General features: G+C 40.4%; 1 protein-coding gene across 12 annotated transcripts in view; it reads left to right on the top strand.

Moving 5' to 3' along the window:
- asap1b (ArfGAP with SH3 domain, ankyrin repeat and PH domain 1b) overlaps positions 1 to 17425 on the top strand; it is a 60732-nt gene that overhangs the window by 39501 nt on the left and 3806 nt on the right. For 4 of the 12 annotated variants that reach the window (XM_044177421.1, XM_044177420.1, XM_044177432.1 and 1 more), the window contains 13 exons: positions 1446 to 1533; positions 1802 to 1850; positions 4684 to 4850; positions 7242 to 7375; positions 7629 to 7720; positions 7808 to 7994; positions 10061 to 10146; positions 10991 to 11106; positions 11187 to 11254; positions 11857 to 11964; positions 12883 to 13132; positions 15632 to 15700; positions 16331 to 16492. In XM_044177421.1, coding sequence (XP_044033356.1) covers positions 1446 to 1533; positions 1802 to 1850; positions 4684 to 4850; positions 7242 to 7375; positions 7629 to 7720; positions 7808 to 7994; positions 10061 to 10146; positions 10991 to 11106; positions 11187 to 11254; positions 11857 to 11964; positions 12883 to 13132; positions 15632 to 15700; positions 16331 to 16492 — 1576 coding nt within the window. The remainder of the gene's footprint in view (positions 1 to 1445; positions 1534 to 1801; positions 1851 to 4683; positions 4851 to 7241; positions 7376 to 7628; positions 7721 to 7807; positions 7995 to 10060; positions 10147 to 10990; positions 11107 to 11186; positions 11255 to 11856; positions 11965 to 12882; positions 13133 to 15631; positions 15701 to 16330; positions 16493 to 17425) is intronic. The other 8 variants (XM_044177424.1, XM_044177423.1, XM_044177430.1 and 5 more) reach the window with 6 other exon arrangements.

Here is a 17425-nt window from a genome sequence, read left to right as displayed (position 1 = left end):
AGGCGCCACACCAAGTTATTTTTTCTTCCGCCCTTGTGGCAGCTGAACTCTAGGTGACTCTAGCTGACATGGCGGGTTGCCAGCAGGCCAGCCGAGCTCCGAGCTCATCACAGCCTGTTAGCGTTTCTTTAGCACGTGCCCCGGCCCCTCCTTAGCCCAGGCACTGGCACTAGCAGGAGACAATGCTCAGTGTACATGTGCCAACTGGGCCCATTATTACAGTACGCAGCTTAGCCAGCACAGTCCAGTTTCTTAATGGGGACAAGAGGAGTCCTGAGTTCATTCTGTATCTGTGTCACAGAATTTTGTATCTTTAATAATGTGAATATTCAAATTCCTGAGGTTTGGATTACAGCAGTAGTGTTGAATAATAAATACACAAGTAGATAGAAAAATCTACAATCATTTTGGTAACCGATTAATGATGTAAGTCCTCTATCATACAAAAATGTCAACCATTTGCTGGTTCCAACTTCTCCAATATGAGGATTTTCTGCTTTTCTCTGTTTTATGTCATTGTAAATAGAATATTTGGCGCCAGCGCCAGCAACGGTCCAACCATTTGGTATTATCCTGACCTCGAAACTCTCTTTGCCCGTCTGTGTGGTATTTTGGTGCCCAGTGCAGAGTGCACTATATAACGAAGTAATGCTTAAAATGTACGCTGCTGCACATACTTGAACCAAAATAGCAGATGTGCTTGGAGATGCCCACACAGTCTGAGCGCCCAAGATCTATCACTCTGCACTGGTCGTTGCTAATGTTAGCATGCAAACATGCTCACAATGGCAATGCTAACATGCTGATGTTCAGCAGGTGTTATGTTTACCGCGTTCAACTTTTTTGCATGCTAACCTTTGCTAATTAGCACTAAACACAAAGTACAGGTGAGGCTGATGGGAATGTCATTTGTTTTGCAGCTATTTGGTCATAAACCAAAGTATTAGACAAATTACAAATTTGACCTGATGATGAAGCTAATGGAAAGTAAAGGGATCACTGAAGTTATTACAATCCATCCTGAGGGGGACATGAATGTTTGTACCAAACTTCATGGCAATCCATCCAATAGCTGTCGAGACATTTCAGTCTGATACAAAGTGGTGGACCAACTGACCGAGTGGCTAACCGCAAAGCTAATAAAAATGCCAAACATTCGGAGGTTCCTGCTTCTATGAGGATTTGCTGCTTCTTTCTGTTTTATATTGTTGTAAATTAAATATCTTTGGGTTTTCGACTGTGAAGACATCATCTTGGGCCCTGGGAAATTGTGATGGGGATTTTTCACTGTTTTCTGACATTTTATACACAAAGAAATGTATTGAAACAATAATAACTAATTTATAGAGACCCTTGTGTGTAATATAGTGAATTGTTGTGATTGTGTATTTCCTATGTGATCTATGTGGGCGCCATTGTGAGCCTCAATCTGTTTGTGCTTACAGTCCAATAGGCAACCAGTCAAACTCAACCTGCTCACCTGCCAGGTCAAGCCAAGTGGTGAGGACAGGAAGTGCTTTGATCTCATTTCTCGTAAGTTTCACACATGCATGCTGTACATTTCACCACATGCCAGAGTAGCTTAGTTATGTACATTTTAATATGGGACAGTTAGGGAATTCCTGCCTCTTATAAACATCAAGGAAAACGAATCTGTGGAAGCACAACAGAAACTTTTTGTTAAACAGACTATCCAACAGGTATCACACAGACTGGATATATATTGTCTGTTGCTTCTAGTATTATAAAATGCAAGATAACAGATTTGCTCGCTTAACGTCTTTGTTTCTGTATTCCACAGATAATCGGACATATCATTTCCAGGCTGAAGATGAACAAGAGTTTGTCATGTGAGTACTTCAGATTAACCTTGCTTAGTGTTGCTTTATAACAACACTAAAAAGAGCATTTACCATTATTTCTTGAGGTTTATGAGTTTACCTGTCCCACTATAAGCTAACATAACCTGAAGAGACGTCTCATATCTGACCACCTTCACCTAAATCCAGAGAAGGAGTTAGATATTTGTGTGTGATCACAAACTCTCACTTCATGGTTTTTATTTATTATTTTTTTATTATTAATGGCACGACAGATAGCGCCTGCTCTTTCGTATCACTGACATACTTGAAGACAGAAAGCGTCAGAGAGACTGTTGAGAGTGGGTGGCAGCAAGGATAGCAGTGGGATTTGTGGTCTGCTGTAATTCAGGTCATTGTAACCTCATACTGTTGTTTCCCATGCAGTCACACACATGCATGTCGATAGGCAGACGCACACACACGCACATGTACATATTACTACGACAGTAGTAATTTAACAAATGTTTTATTAAATTATGACACACCACCTTTAAGTTTCCTGTTTAAGTGCTAAATCTTTCCCTCCTACCACACATGCACATATATTTGATTTGGTTTGACAGCAAAACAAACATTGTATTGTATCTTCAAATGAAAAATAAGTAGTTGTATATAAACAAATGTGTGTTCTAAAGTGGTTTACCTATCTTGAAGTAGAATCATGTTATAAAAAACAATAAGTAATACATGTTTGTGATTACTGCAGATGAATAGGTAGTTTCGTAGTTGACTAACCAAACAGCTAGCTTAGTTAGCTGGCTTATTGTCCCGTAAGTAGATCCCAATGCAAAATAGCTAATCCAAGGGGGCTAATTTCTGAGTTTACTTCAGGTTGGACTCAGACACGAGCATTTGTGTATTATATTTATATATTTATGTAAAATTTAAGTTTATTTGGAAAGATGTCAGTTTCCCCCCAAATGTGTTGTTTTGTCTGAAAACTACAAGTTTGAAAATGAAAAACAGTGGAGTTAGACAAAAGTGATGTTACCTCTGTAGCCTGCTCCTCATCTCTGGCTAGTGGCTCAAGGCTAAATTATTGATTTTGATCCCTTTTTTTAAACTGTAAGGAGTGCAGTGCTAAATCTCTTTTAAGAACGGATCAGCCTGATTCTTTACTTTGTGTCTATCTGAGTTGGTGGAAATGGAAGATTTTCATATTTTTTGGCAGATTTTCCCATTGTTGAACGAATATCAGATGTAGGGGACTTTACCAAGTTAAATATATGCAGGAGGTAAGAAATGTACTATTCATAATAAGTTATTTCATACTAGTGCCCTGCCTCTGTTTACACAAGTCAAAATTATGGACAAAAAAAAACCCTCTGTTGCATTTTAAGGCATTGAAACGCTCATAAACACACTGAATCATATCAAAACAAAACTGAATGCAATCACACTGAATCTTCTTCAGCTGACTAGATTAAAACATTCTTGAAACACACTTTGATTTGAGGCACTTCTGTCCCTAGCTTGCATGTATTCACTCTGATGCCTTGCTGTCGCTGTGCCACTTGGTTCAGTGCTGCTTGAACACTCAACACAGTATCTCCCTGTACATGTAATCCTTTGGGATCCGGCTCGCTGCTCCTCACTGCCCCTTCTGTCACACACTTCCAACTGCAGCAGCAGCAGCGTTTTCATGGGATTTTCCATAAAATATTTAGTATTCTATGGGGCTCCTGCTTTGTGTAATTACGCTCCCCCTCAATAAGAGCATATTATAATGCATAATATACGTAAACACAAAAACGCTTTGGCTCAGAATCTGTGCACCTACGCATGCATGTGGATTAAAATATCTTGTTTTTTCACACATACAGATAAACAGACAATCTAACACATCGGTTTATGTGTCCACTGGCTGTTTGACCTCTGCCTTTGCAGACAGGGTTGAGTGACAAAGACAGAGGAAGTGCTGACGTCAGGCTCGTGTGTGTGTGTGTGTGTGTGTGTGTGTGTGTGTGTGTGTGTGTGTGAGGGCCAGTTCAGTGGGTAGAGTGCAGGAGCAGATTGTGCTTTGTAGCAAACTGCAGGAGGCCATGTTTGAAGGCAGCTACAGTGTTTTCTGTCTGCATGATTCTTAATGACACTGTGTGTGTGTGTGTTGGTGCATGTGTGTGTGTATCTGTGTGTTTTTTTACCTTTTTGAAGTAAATTAATCTGCAAACGCAAAAAGACTGAGGAAATTAATCCAAAATGAGGACATTTCTCAGGGAATAGGAAGAAAAAGAGTTGAATTAATTCTATTGTTATCATCTCAGTAGTTACAGAAAGAAGTTCTCCATAAATCTGAAGATTTGGCTAGCAGTCTATTAATGCATCATATGTGTATAATGAAGAATAAATCTCTCTTAGGACAAGTTATACAGATGGTAGACTTTTGGCAAATATTTATATAACTGAGTAATTGTTTAAGTAATTTTTCAAGAAAGCAATGCCAAATACTCCCTCAGTGCCCGTTTCTCAATTGTAAGGATTTTCAGTTTTTCTCTGTTTTATATCATTGTAAACTGAATATCTTTGGGTTTTGGACTGTTGGTCGGACAAAACAAGCAATTTGAAGGCGCCATCTAGAGCTTTAAGAAATTGTGATGGGCATCTGTCACAATTTTCTGACATTTTATAGGCCAAGCAATTAACTGAATTGAGAAAATAATCCTCAGATTAGGGCAGTTGCTGCTTTTTCTTTTTTTTTTTTTTTCTGGTGGCGTTTTTATGTTGCTTTTATCACTTAGTACATTAACTCTGAACTGTGCTTTAAAAAATCCATTATAAATAATAATTTGTAACACCAGTAATGATGTGTTCCCTTGTGCAGTTGGATCTCGGTGCTGACCAACAGTAAGGAGGAGGCATTGAACATGGCGTTTCGTGGCGAGCAGAGCAGCGGAGGCGAGGACGGTTTAGAGGATCTGACTAAAGCCATCATAGATGACGTGCTGCGCATGCCAGGCAACGAAGTCTGCTGCGACTGCGGAGCTGCAGGTGTGTACTGCTGCTGTTTGTGTGTCCAGAAAGGCTCCATATATATATATATATATATATATACACATCCTCTTCCTGTTTTGTGCTTAGTCGACCCTCACCTTGTTATGGGAAAAGTCAAACACCTTCACTTCAGCATTTTCTCATTTGGCAAATGTTTTATTTAAAGCCACACACCGATCTTGATTTCTTTGCAATGTCACAGCTGCCCTGAACTCAGTGTCCTTCAGTTAGATGGTAACTGAACAAGCTACACTGCAAATCCCCCAGCAGCCTTCAACAAACAAGCGCGCGTGTGTGTGTGCGCATGTGCGACATTGTTAGCATTCGGGACACAACCCGAGGCCCTCTGACACTGAACATACACACACATATACATATACACACACACACCTATACATACACACAAACACACACATACTCTACGTCAACACAAATACACACACAGCAGCTCACCGAATGACCGACGGGAGGACTTTATCGAGCTCCGAAGGGGGAAAAAAACATTTCTATGCTTTGAGAAACAACACCATTACATCACGTTGTTACATAAGTCACACACGCTCTGTCGACCCCTGCAATCTGCAGAGAGGGGAGGTAATTTGTCATGTCTATACTCTTGTTGCTGCGTCCGCTTGTGTACATGGTTTCAATAGTAACTCACGTTCCAGATGTGAGTATAAGCTGTGCTTCCTGTTTGATTCCTGCTGTTTTTCCTTACCAAATAACAATAGATTTCAGGCTTTTCTCTGACAGGGTTTCCTTTCTTCAACGCGTAAAATTAACTTCACAGTTGAAAGGTCATTGTAATGACTTTCAAAGGTCACCTCTTTGTTCCTTCTGGTCTGAGTAGCTGGAGGACAACTCCATCTCATTTGATATTCTTCCAGGATCTCCCTCTATAAGTTTTGCAGCTTTAGCATTAAGCAGCTATAGAGGTCACCATGCATCAACTCTTCATGCTTAACATGCGCTCTGTGACCAATCACCAGCTCGCATCTGTTCGTTATGTTGTGAAAATGTGTGTCTGCGTATGACTCATTAGTTTTTGTGATGCCTCCGACATTTTCACTGGCGTCTGCCTGGTGTTCACTCTTCAGATTTTATTTTATTTATTTGACAGGGATGATACATGTAGGAATTGTTACATTTAAATAAAATGCAACCGATCTAATGCATTTAGGACTTCTAGCCGTACCTAATTTGCAGTCCTTGTCCCTGGTTAGGCTTTTAAGGACAGGTCACTGTTTGTGCCTACAACAGTGCTCTAGTGGTCTGAAATGACTGTTGTAGATTTATAAATGAAATCAAGAAATGTAGTCAATAAATAAGCTTTGGTTTAAGCATCCACTTCATTTAAAGGCAAGGTTCACGTGTAAAAATACACCTGTCTCATCAGCTGAAATCGTGTTTTTATCAGGTGAAATCATCTTGTCGTCACACAGGATTACATCACATGTAGGTGCAATCACATATTTATCCAATTTTTTGAGCTGACGAAGATCCGACTGGGACTGAAATGTTGTCTACTTAGTAAATGTGTGGTTTGGAGTCAGTGTATGGATGTTACTCTTATTCATCAATGACGTAAGATTACAAAATGGAGCTGCAGCAGAAATAAAATGCCACGACCGCTTATAGAGGCCATAAATCTGTCCTGCTTGCTTGAATGAAAATCTGGTGTGGGATTTGTATACTTCTTCTGTCTACAGTGGAGTGGCAAATTGTAATTTGAAAAAACAATCTATCCACAGGAAAAGTGCTGAGAAACCTTTCATTTCTGGGCCTGTTTTGTGTAGTTTATTTGATTCTCGCAGAAAACCAACCAAATTTAGAAATCTCGGTAGAACAGTCGCAGCACAGTTATAAAGGAGTTTTATAGCATAAACTGTTAGCTATCTTTAAACATTGGTGTCAGTGGTTTTGATGTTAGTTCCTCACAAGAGTAATAGCTTCTGTCAAGGCTCAACATTTTTCTCCCAAGTTCTACAATCATACAGGAATAAATCAACTGTAGGGACGCTGAGAAACCAATTTCTCTACTGACAGCAGCCTTAAAGGACTAAAATACAACGCAGCCGCACAAAACGTATTTTCAGTAAAGGGCAGGACTGATGCTTTTTACTGCTGTAAAATCTCTTGCCTTTGTATTCTTAAATTGAATTTTTGGCCATTTTTTACCTTTAGTTGATAGTTGACAGTAGAGATGGGGATGTGTCTAATGTTCCAGGCTGGACTCAGTGTTACCTGGTACAACTCAGTAAAGGCTTAAATCTGGGGCACATATCCAACTTATAATAGTTTTACTGGACCTACCGCATCTGTCCATCCACTCATGACATACTGTGTACATCATTAACACACTTTTTCTCATATTGTCTGTGTTTATAGATCCTAAGTGGCTGTCCACCAACCTGGGGATCCTGACCTGCATCGAGTGCTCTGGCATCCATCGAGAGATGGGGGTCCACATCTCCCGCATCCAGTCCATGGAGCTCGACAAGCTAGGAACCTCAGAACTCTTGGTGAGTCAGAGAAACGGCCTACCAAGTGAATAAATAGCTTTTTTGAGGCAACAGTGCACGCCCTTTACTATTTTCATCTCTGGTGAAATATTAGAAATAATGAAAGAGTAGTGGAAACACAGGAAAGAGCAGAATTTGATCTCTAAAGCAGCAGAGATACATGTGCTCAACTGTCTCTGAAAACACGCAAATGCTGTTCTGCTTGTCAACATTATTGTCATCTGATGCTGGCTTTCTCTTCTTCATTCCCCAGCTGGCCAAGAACGTAGGGAACAGTAGTTTCAATGAGATAATGGAGGGAAACCTGTCTTCCCCTTCACCAAAGCCCACTCCATCCAGTGACATGTGAGTACTCTCAGAGCAAAAAGCTGCTTGAAAGCTAGATTTGTTTAATATCCAAACAGCTGACTGGATTCCTCTTCTCCTCCACAGGACGGTGAGGAAGGAGTTCATCAACGCTAAATATGTGGACCACAAGTATGCGAGGAAGACATGCACGTCTGCGGCAGCTAAAATGATCGAGCTGTTTGAGGCGGTTCAGTCCAGGGATCTGCTGTCCCTCATTCAGGTCTACGCAGAGGGGGTGGAACTTATGGAGCCACTCCCAGAGCTGGGGCAGGTGAGTCCTCTAAGTTGATGGATATATGCGCAGAGCTTAAATGGTCACCCATATCAAAAAACATATTTACTCACTTACCTCTGGTGGTGTCTTGTCATGCAGATCATTTTGGTTTTATTTGTTTGTTTATCGTCTTGAGATTTCTGCCTTCACCCCAATTCAACAATGAACTTGTTAGCAAACAGTTGCTTATTTACACATCCAGCAATTACGGAGCAACATTATCATTCATTTGGAGTTTCTGTACATCTGATTAATGTAAGTCCAATACTTTCTTTTAGCTCTGTTTTCAGCTCTTTAGCTGCTAGATGCTCCACTATGTTCACCAGCTAGTCTTTAACTGTGTCTGTTGTGGGCCAGGCAGCTAAACAATGAGCTGAAACTCACTATAAAGCTCCGTAAAGCCGCGGGAAGCTGCAGATTTGGGTGATAATTCTCTGTAGGTTCATCACTACGAGCGACCCCTTTCACATTGTCATTTGATACATTGTTATTATAAAAATATTGATTTAAAGACGCTTTAAAAAAAAAAAAAGCAACAGTTCAATGGAACTACTTTCTACCAAAGACATAGTCCCAGTGAAAAGTGTCGACAGTGAGGTCTGTGGATCATCCTAACTAGAGCCCAAATGACTAGTCAATTAATCAATTAGTCAATCCACAGAAAATTTATCTGCATGTTTCAGCAAAAATACCAAATATTCACTGCTTTCAGCTTCTCAAATATGAATATTCTTGGATTTTCTCACTTATCTATGATGGTTAACTGAATATCTGTGAGTTTGAATAAGTCGGCTTGGGTTTTGGGTAATTGTGCTGCATATCTTTCAGAATTTTCTGACATTTTATAGACCAAATGAATAATCGATTAATTATTAAAATAGTCAGCAGATTAATGGATAATTTTTGGGAATATATTTTACCATGTAAAATTGATATTCTAGGTTAGCGTGTTGCCTGGAATCTCTGCTACATGTCAACCTCCTCCCATAACCTCCTCATACACGACAACAGTATATTCCTATCACACACCATGATCTCATATTAGATTACAAACCCCCAGAAATATCCCTCTCAGAGCTCTACGCATTTTACTGCAGTGGTTCATCCTCATGTGGGGGTGACCAACGCTGACACATTTCTACCAGTTGATGAATTATTTGGCAGGTAGAAGTGGGTGTAACAGCTGGAAAATTTTGAGCTATCCGGATAACTTCACCAGCAGGTGGTGATATCCAGCAACCTCCGCCACATCGTAGGGCATCATCTCATTTGAGTTCATATTTACCCAGATGACGATATCTGTGGCAGCATAATTCATGTGTCTGTTTTTTATTCTGTGGTTCAGCGTGTTCTCTCTTTGTTTCCTCGCCTTTTGCACTGCTGGTTTAGGCATAAATGAAAGTTAAATAACAAGCAGTAGATGGGTGAAGATACTGTACCGTAAACAACATGGGTGATCAGACTTAATATGACATAAATGGTCAAGGTTTTATAACACAGACATGGTAGTTTTCTAATGAAAAATTAAGTGTACAATGCAGCAGCAGAATAAAAGAGGATATCATTTGGTGACGAAGGGAGCTGCTGATGTCTGCGCTATGAAGTCTGACTCACCGATATCTGATCTGCTGTTGTCAGTACATCTGAATGGCTGCCGACAGCACAGTGACAACCCCCCCAAACCCCCACCTGCCTCCCACCTCCAAACCCACACAGCATGAAAGGGATGCGTAACTAAATACACCCTTTACTCTACCCTATAGATGCCAAGATGCCACAAAATATACAGCACATATATTCCTTACTTCCATATATTTCATCTTTTATCTCCATCTTTAATATCCCATCTCTAGATTTAGTTTTAATTCACAGAGACAGATGAAATTACTGCAAGACTCCCCTAACATGGAAAAATCTCAGCTGAATTATTATTTTTAGGAGCCATTTTGTTTACTGCAGCTTGTTTAAATGCTGAAAGAGAAACAGAGAGGGAGAGAATACAGAATGGATGCTGCCCAAGATCGTCTCACTGTGTCTTTGCTGTGTTTGATGGCCCCCTGCAGGAAGCCGGAGAGACAGCACTGCACTACTCTGTACGGACTGCTGACCAGACCTCACTGCACTTAGTGGACTTCCTTGTGCAGAACAGGTACATTTTCAAGAGTCATTTGCATTAGAAAGTTAGAAAAGCATTGTTTAAGTGTATGAATTGGCTTCAGGCATTTTCATGCGAGTTAAACAGCTGTCAAAATGTCTTAAAACACATCAGCGGTTTGGAGGAAAAATATGTAGTACAACTATGTACAACTGTTTTGTGGAACCACACTGTATCAAATTTGATTTGTCCGTCTGCTGCGAGTCTTGTTCTGTGCTTCAGTCTGTATTAAAGCAGTGGAAGTGCAGAGGAAAGCTTAGCGCCGCTCAGCTCAGATTCCCACAAGGCAAACAGAAATGGGTCAAGCACTTCTCTGCCTTAATTTATTCCTCTCTTTTTTCAATTGTTTACCCACCACTGCTCCAACTGCACACAGCCTCCACAGAACAAGTGGGACCCTCTCATTAATTAATAGCTGTGCTCATCATACAGTGTCATGCTTAGTCCTCATTATTTAAGATATTTCTCTTGCCCTTTCTGGGAGCTACAAGGGATCTAAAAGGGATTATTTACCTGCTGTAACAGTGGAGCGTGAAGTTGGTTTTGCACAGCTTATGGTCTTGCGTTATTTTTTGATTTTTATCTCATTACCCAGATCTAAATTTTGCTGTTCTTGCGACAGCAATTTCTCACTTGAGACTTTTAAGGGAAAAAAACAATTTCTGGGTTTAAAAAAAAAATCCTTTCCATCCCTTTTCTCTCAAGCTAAATCACAAAATCCTGGGTAATAACATCTTAACCTGAAGCTGCAGGACTGTGGAAAACACCCTCAGGCTTGTGACCTGTGTCCTGACTATGTGTCCTGACTATGTGTGTGTTTATGTGTGTTTTCTCGCAGCGGTAACGTGGATAAGCAGACGGAGTGGGGGAACACTGCCCTGCATTACTGCTGCATGTACGAGAAGCCCGAGTGCCTCAAGTTACTCCTGAGGGGCAAGCCGGCTACTGATATCAGTGAGTCACATCTTCTTGTTAAAGTCATCTGTACGCACGTATCAGACTCTAACTGTTGATTATCCCTCCACTCCCTTCAGCCAATCAGAACGGAGAGACGGCGCTGGATGTTGCCAGGCGACTGAGGAACATTCAGTGTGAGGAGGCAGTAAGTACAGGATCGCTCAGCTGGTGATTTTGGACATCACAGTGGATTTTAATGGCCTGAAAAAATGACAAAATCCCAGAAAACACATAGAGCTAATTGGACAAATTAAACAAAAGGTTGTGGAGTATAGATTGTGGTTGATTAAATATGTGTTGACCAGTTATTTTGCAGATTAGTCAGAACACTAGATGGCAGTCACAGGTCTGTCTCCAGCCTCAGGCACCAGTGACAGCAGAGTGGAAATAATTGTTGATGTATGTTCATTATTAACGCTAATATGACTGTGCAGACAAAAAAAAACTATTTTAAATGCAGTGTAAAATCTCTAATAAATAAATGTATTAGCAAATTTAATAGTTGTAGGTAGTTGCTCATACCCAGAAAGAATAAAGACTGATGTGTTATCCTACTAATTGTTACTACTGACCTCTGCGTCTTTTTAATAGAGTTTTGTTTTGGTTTCTAAATGTATTTGCAGCAAATTTTGATGTAACTTTTTCTTGCTGTTTTCCATTTGATTGATAATGGTTTGTATTGGAGAGGGAGAGTAGCTATTTTTCATGTGTATAACTGATGCATGTGTGTGTTTGTGTGTGTATCAGCTTGTGCAGGCTGCAGAGGGGAAGTTCAACCCTCACATCCATGTGGAGTACGAGTGGAGCCTCAGACTGGAGGAGATGGACGAGAGCGATGACGACCTCGACGATAAGGTTCGAGTGGAGCGTCACATTCACTTGTTTGAGCTTGAATTCAATCAGGTTTTCAACACACCCCATATCATGCTATTGAAACTAACAATGTAAAACTGCTTATGAGTCAGTCTGATGTTCAGATGTGACCGAGCAGTATTCCTCTAGAGCTCAGTAGTTGGATTCTGTAACGTGTTAGAAACAGCTACTATAAATGTTCCTACTTTTTGTGCTGTGATAAATAAAATAAGAACAACAACCCTTACTATTATTATCATCATATCCTGGCCATCATAATGTTGCTGCTGTTGATAGGTTACTATTATTACTAATTTGTTGTACGGTTGACTGTAGAAAATGGCCTGAATTTGGCAACTCCTGACTGTAATTGTATTTCTTTATTTTTCTTATTTCTTGTGACTCCGATAGAAGAGCCAGGTTTGTTGGTTTTGTTTCGTTGAAACAATAAAGAATAATATGGCAAGTGGCTAAAGTAAGATGACATGTTAAGATGCTTCCAGCAAAGCTGAAATGGAGTTGGATTTCAGATACATTCCCAACAATTTAAACAAGTCCAGGAGAGCAAAGTGCTGCTTTCTGTATTCACAATTTTGCGCTGACTGAACAGCATATATGTAGAGACATACCAATTTATCCTCCTTACAGTTAGATGAGAAAGACTGGAAGCAATAGGAAACCGCTAACCTGGTTCTGTACAAAGGCAACAAAATCTGCCTACCAGCACCTCTAAAGCTCACTAATTAACACATTATATCTCTTTTATTTAATCCATTCAAAAAACGAAGCATAATCATCATCTAAGTGCATTTTTTAAAATGTCAAAATATTCCTTTAAAGCATCTGCATGTCAAGTTATGATGTCAGTTCTGCATAATCAAAGAGCAACGACTAATTAGACTGATGTCGGCTCTGTCTCAGCTGTCTTATGTCCTTCTCCAGCCCAGTCCCATCAAGAAGGACCGCTCCCCGAGGCCTCAGAGCTTCTGCCACTCCTCCAGCCTCTCCCCCCACGACAAGCTCTCCCTGCCGGGCTTCATCAGCCAAAGGGACAAACAGCAGCGTCTGTCCTACAGCGCCTTCACCAACCAGATGTACAGCGCCTCCACTGACCTCACCTCCTCCCCTGTGGCCGATGGCCCGCCGCTGCCACCTAGGAACCAGGGCAAAGGTCAGACCTGCCTGCTCCAAGTGCTTTTGAGCCTGCATCCATTTTCGGACAACATCCACCATTTTAACAATCTCTATCTTATAACTATGACAGCCATTAAATTCAGGAGATTATGTTCTGCTAATATCTCTTTTGCAAATGTCAGGCTGTAATGCAAATGGCCTAAAGGTTGTCTGTATGCTTTACTGTGTCTGATTACTGTAGAAGTAAGATAGTCTTTGAAACTGTACTTCATTATGTCTGTTAATGTTTGATTATATCCAGGACAGGATTAGGTGCAGAGGAACGCTTCGTAATCACTTTTCTGGAAAGTTTTTTTCTTTGTACTGTCAGTCCACAGACACACACACACACACACACACACACACACATACATTTACACACCCTGCAGTGGAATGCAATTTGTCCACACACAGATCACAGGGCGGGACGCAGGTGTCATTAAGATTGTTTACACAGTAAACCTTCAGGAAAACATGGCTGCAGGAGAGGGCAGGGCAGCAATGGTTAGTCAGACGTGTGAAAAGGAAGCTGTATACACATTTCGCCATTAGCCTCGACACAATATACACACGGTATACTGTGGGCGTGCTGTCTCTGCAGTATTAAAATTAAAAATAACACTCCTCCTTCTCTGGAGCGGTTTAAAACATTAACAGTCACAGCTTTAGCACATGGTTGAAAACATCGCAGAAGCTTAGACTGCAAAACATCCATCTCAACAAGTCATTTTAATCCATTATTGAGCATTTAAATCTTGTTTTTCTTAAAACAAGAGGTGTGAAATTTCACCTGTTTCCAGTGCAAATCAACATGTTTCAATTGACCCTCAGTTACCGTTGCCACCTACACCTGTCAAGCTTTCTGTTCTCACACATACGCACTTCATAATGATAACATGGCAGATTAACCATCAAAAATTTGGGTAATTTTTTAAACAGTGGGTCTTGTAAGTAAGTTGGCTTCTCATTTCTAGCTGACAACTGTTGAGTTGGCTGAAATGATGACTGTCGCTAGCAGATTTGATCAGCTGTTAGCTAGCCAATTAACACGAACTCCGTCTCCAGCAGTTCAGTGTTTTTAGCTGACTCACTTCAAAACGAGAACCCTGTAAAATGGTCTTAAATATGCACATGATAGCTACATACTAGATAAAATGTTAAAAACTAAAGCTGCACGTCTCAGGTAAAAAGTCATAATTTAAAATAAAGAAACAAATTGCAGTGTGGAGCTTGTTATACCTAGTATTATAATACAGTACATAATATGTAAAAAATATTATAAAGAAAAGTGCAATTTAAATATTATTTTGTTTAAACATAGAACATACATACATACATAGAAAAACATACTTGGACAAACAACACAGTGGCTAAATTTATGCTCTTAGTTTTCATATTTTCAAACTAAATGTTTAACTTTTACAAGGAAAAAGGCTTTGAGGACGAGGACTAACCAGTGTGTTTGGCAAATGTAACGTTTGCTGGGGTTGCTGGAGTCTTAACCTCCCCAAACCAAAGAAAGAGCAGGGCAGAGCCATTAATGTTAGCCTAAACTCTGTAATAACGCTAATAATAGCATCTTGCCTTCCACACAGTGGATGTGCTGGTCCTGAACGAATCATGTAGTTAGCTAATGATATGCTCATTGACTTGCAAGTAACGCTAGCTTACTACTGTAGGTACATTAGAGCAGATAAATACACTCTTTAAACCATTTATTTACAATTTTGCTCTTGTATTTTTAGCTTTGGAAAGGACAACACCCAACACACTCTGCTGAGTATCGCTCTTACTACAGCCCCATGCACACCGCTTCAACATGTGGAGAATTGCTAAGCTTGGCAGGACTGCCATGCCTAGTTACAGTTGCTAAGCTGTGATTGGACAGTTGCTATCTAGGGGACAGGTTTAGCAAATGGTCAGTAAATCCTTTTCGACCGCAGGAATTCTTCCAGGAACCTTTCAAGGAACTCAGGAACCTAATCTACCTTTCTAGTGGAGGAACCAAGATCTAAATTCAGTCCCTGAGTTTAGTTCCTGGAGCACTTTTGTTCCTTGGACTTGAAAAGGCTCCACTAATATTCTTGAATGATCTCAGGAGTAAGAGTTTTTATTTCACTTCAGGTACCTTAAATGATTAAAATAGCACTGAAAACAAGTGGAGTTTATACAAGTTTGATTTATGCAAAAATAAGATTAAAAGCCTGAATAAGAGGCTTAATGACATACATACATAAAGAATAACATGCTAACTCTTCAGAGGCTCCAGATTAGCAGCGCAGCGCTCTCTCTCAGTGGGTGCTGAAGAGCTCGCCCCTGGGGGGCCAGCTTCACACCACTTTTCCTCTTTTTGCTTTTCTTGCCACTGATAAGATTTCATCTTGTTATTTTATAGTGTGTGGGAGCAGCTCTTTTTAAGACTGACATGCTGTAGATTCTCTCCCACACTCCTCATCTCGCTCTTTTCTTTCTCTTTTTTGTTTCTCTATTCTTTCAGCTCCACACTTGGCATTCCTTGGCTCTCATTCGCACTACGCCACACTGGCTGGCACTCGACCATACATCAGTGAATATCCTGTTTTTATGTTCTCCCCCCTTACTCGGCTGTGTGCCCCATATACAGTTATCCCTCAGTTATTTCTTCCTTTACAGCTCACATTCACAGGGTGGTGGTGTTTTTTTAAGTAAACAATGGGACCATGTAGGCAAGCAGAGTCTCCAGTTAATTATTTCTTGTCTACGTGAATTTTTATCTTGCTGGAATCATGTCCCACCATCCTTGAGCTGTAAACTCTTAACCACAGCTGATTCCTCTCTGGCTGAGCTTTCTAATAGCTGCTTTCACCCTACTTTTCTCTACATTAGTGACCAGTGAGTGCTTTGGAGTCCCAATAGACACAGGCATATTCATAAACATATTCACTGAGTAGACACCCCAAAAATGGGTTGTCCCTTTTCATTATTTTGCATTCCCGTCCAGACATTTCGGTGTTCTATATATGTTGTTTTACTTGAATTAATGTGTCTCCTCATTTTGTCATGTAAAAACTTCTTCCTGACAGAAAAAAAACACAACCTTTTCCATATTCCAGCTCCTCCTCTCCTCTCCTTTACCTTCTCTGGGTTTTGGGGGTTAACAGAATGACTTTTTTGGGGGGCCTCATCACCTCATGTGTTTTATGTATCGCTCCTCCAGCTCCTCCCCCATCTGGCCCTCCCTCTACACTCACACCAGGAGGCAGCTCCACCCTGTCTAAGAAGAGGCCTCCGCCCCCACCTCCTGGACACAAACGCACCCTGTCTGACCCACCCAGCCCGCTCTCTCACAGTCCACACAGTAAAGGGGGCTTGACTGGGGGTGAGATGCAAACACACGTGTAAACAGTAGGGCTGGTTTCACTCAGGCACGGCTCCAGCCTGAAGCTTGACTATTATGATTGTCCAAAATCGCAGGGTTATTTTAATGCACTAAAATAGAAAAACATCTTTAGAGATTTTGACAAGATAATCTTAACTCAAGGTCCACTTTTTAGCTTTTTCCAGAGGTGACCAACTGAACCAAACTCCATTTGCTGACAAAGACAGAGAGATGCGGTTAAAAGGTCCAGAAAAAGCTTGTAAGAGGACCTTGAGTTAAGATAAGAATTTTATCAAATGTTCCCAAGGTTAATTTATTTTCATGCTCAAATGTTTTGATATTTCTTAGGGGTTTGAGTTGTACAGACTAGTGGATGCCTTTTATTGTCTCTTTGTGCATTTCAAAGGTATGTTGAATGGTAATCTCAGCCTGGCTCATTACATGGATATGTGTAGGGCTACAACTAAGTTATTTTTATTATGGATTAATCTGGTATTTTTTCATTAATCAATTAATCATTTGGTCTAATTTTTCACTTTTTTTCTCACTATTAACAAAGAATTGCCAGGATTGTTTATGTGCCTGTAAAGATGTTTTTTCAAATGTTTTCAAAGTATGAAACCCTCATCTTGACACTACGTCCAAGTCATATGCGATGGATGTTTGAAATGGGAAAGATTCCCATGTTTACAACTTGCGAGCATTCACACCATCTTACATCTCAAGATGGTTGTATGACTATAGAGTTGGTCACATGAGGGTTAAAATATTGTGCATTGAGATTATAGCACTGTATATATTAAATTTGGGTTTAATTACCTTGAATGATTGACATCCAAGTCCAACTATTTATCCAATAAACACCCACAGGTTAAGCTGAGTTCACCAATCAACTTTCAAGCTGCACAAAGAGAAATCCACGAGTTTGTCTCA

This window comes from Siniperca chuatsi, linkage group LG19 (assembly GCF_020085105.1).
Source record: "Siniperca chuatsi isolate FFG_IHB_CAS linkage group LG19, ASM2008510v1, whole genome shotgun sequence".
NCBI lineage: Eukaryota > Metazoa > Chordata > Actinopteri > Centrarchiformes > Sinipercidae > Siniperca > Siniperca chuatsi.
The sequence above is the reverse complement of the archived record's forward strand: the minus strand, read 5'-3'. Positions and strand labels throughout refer to the sequence as shown.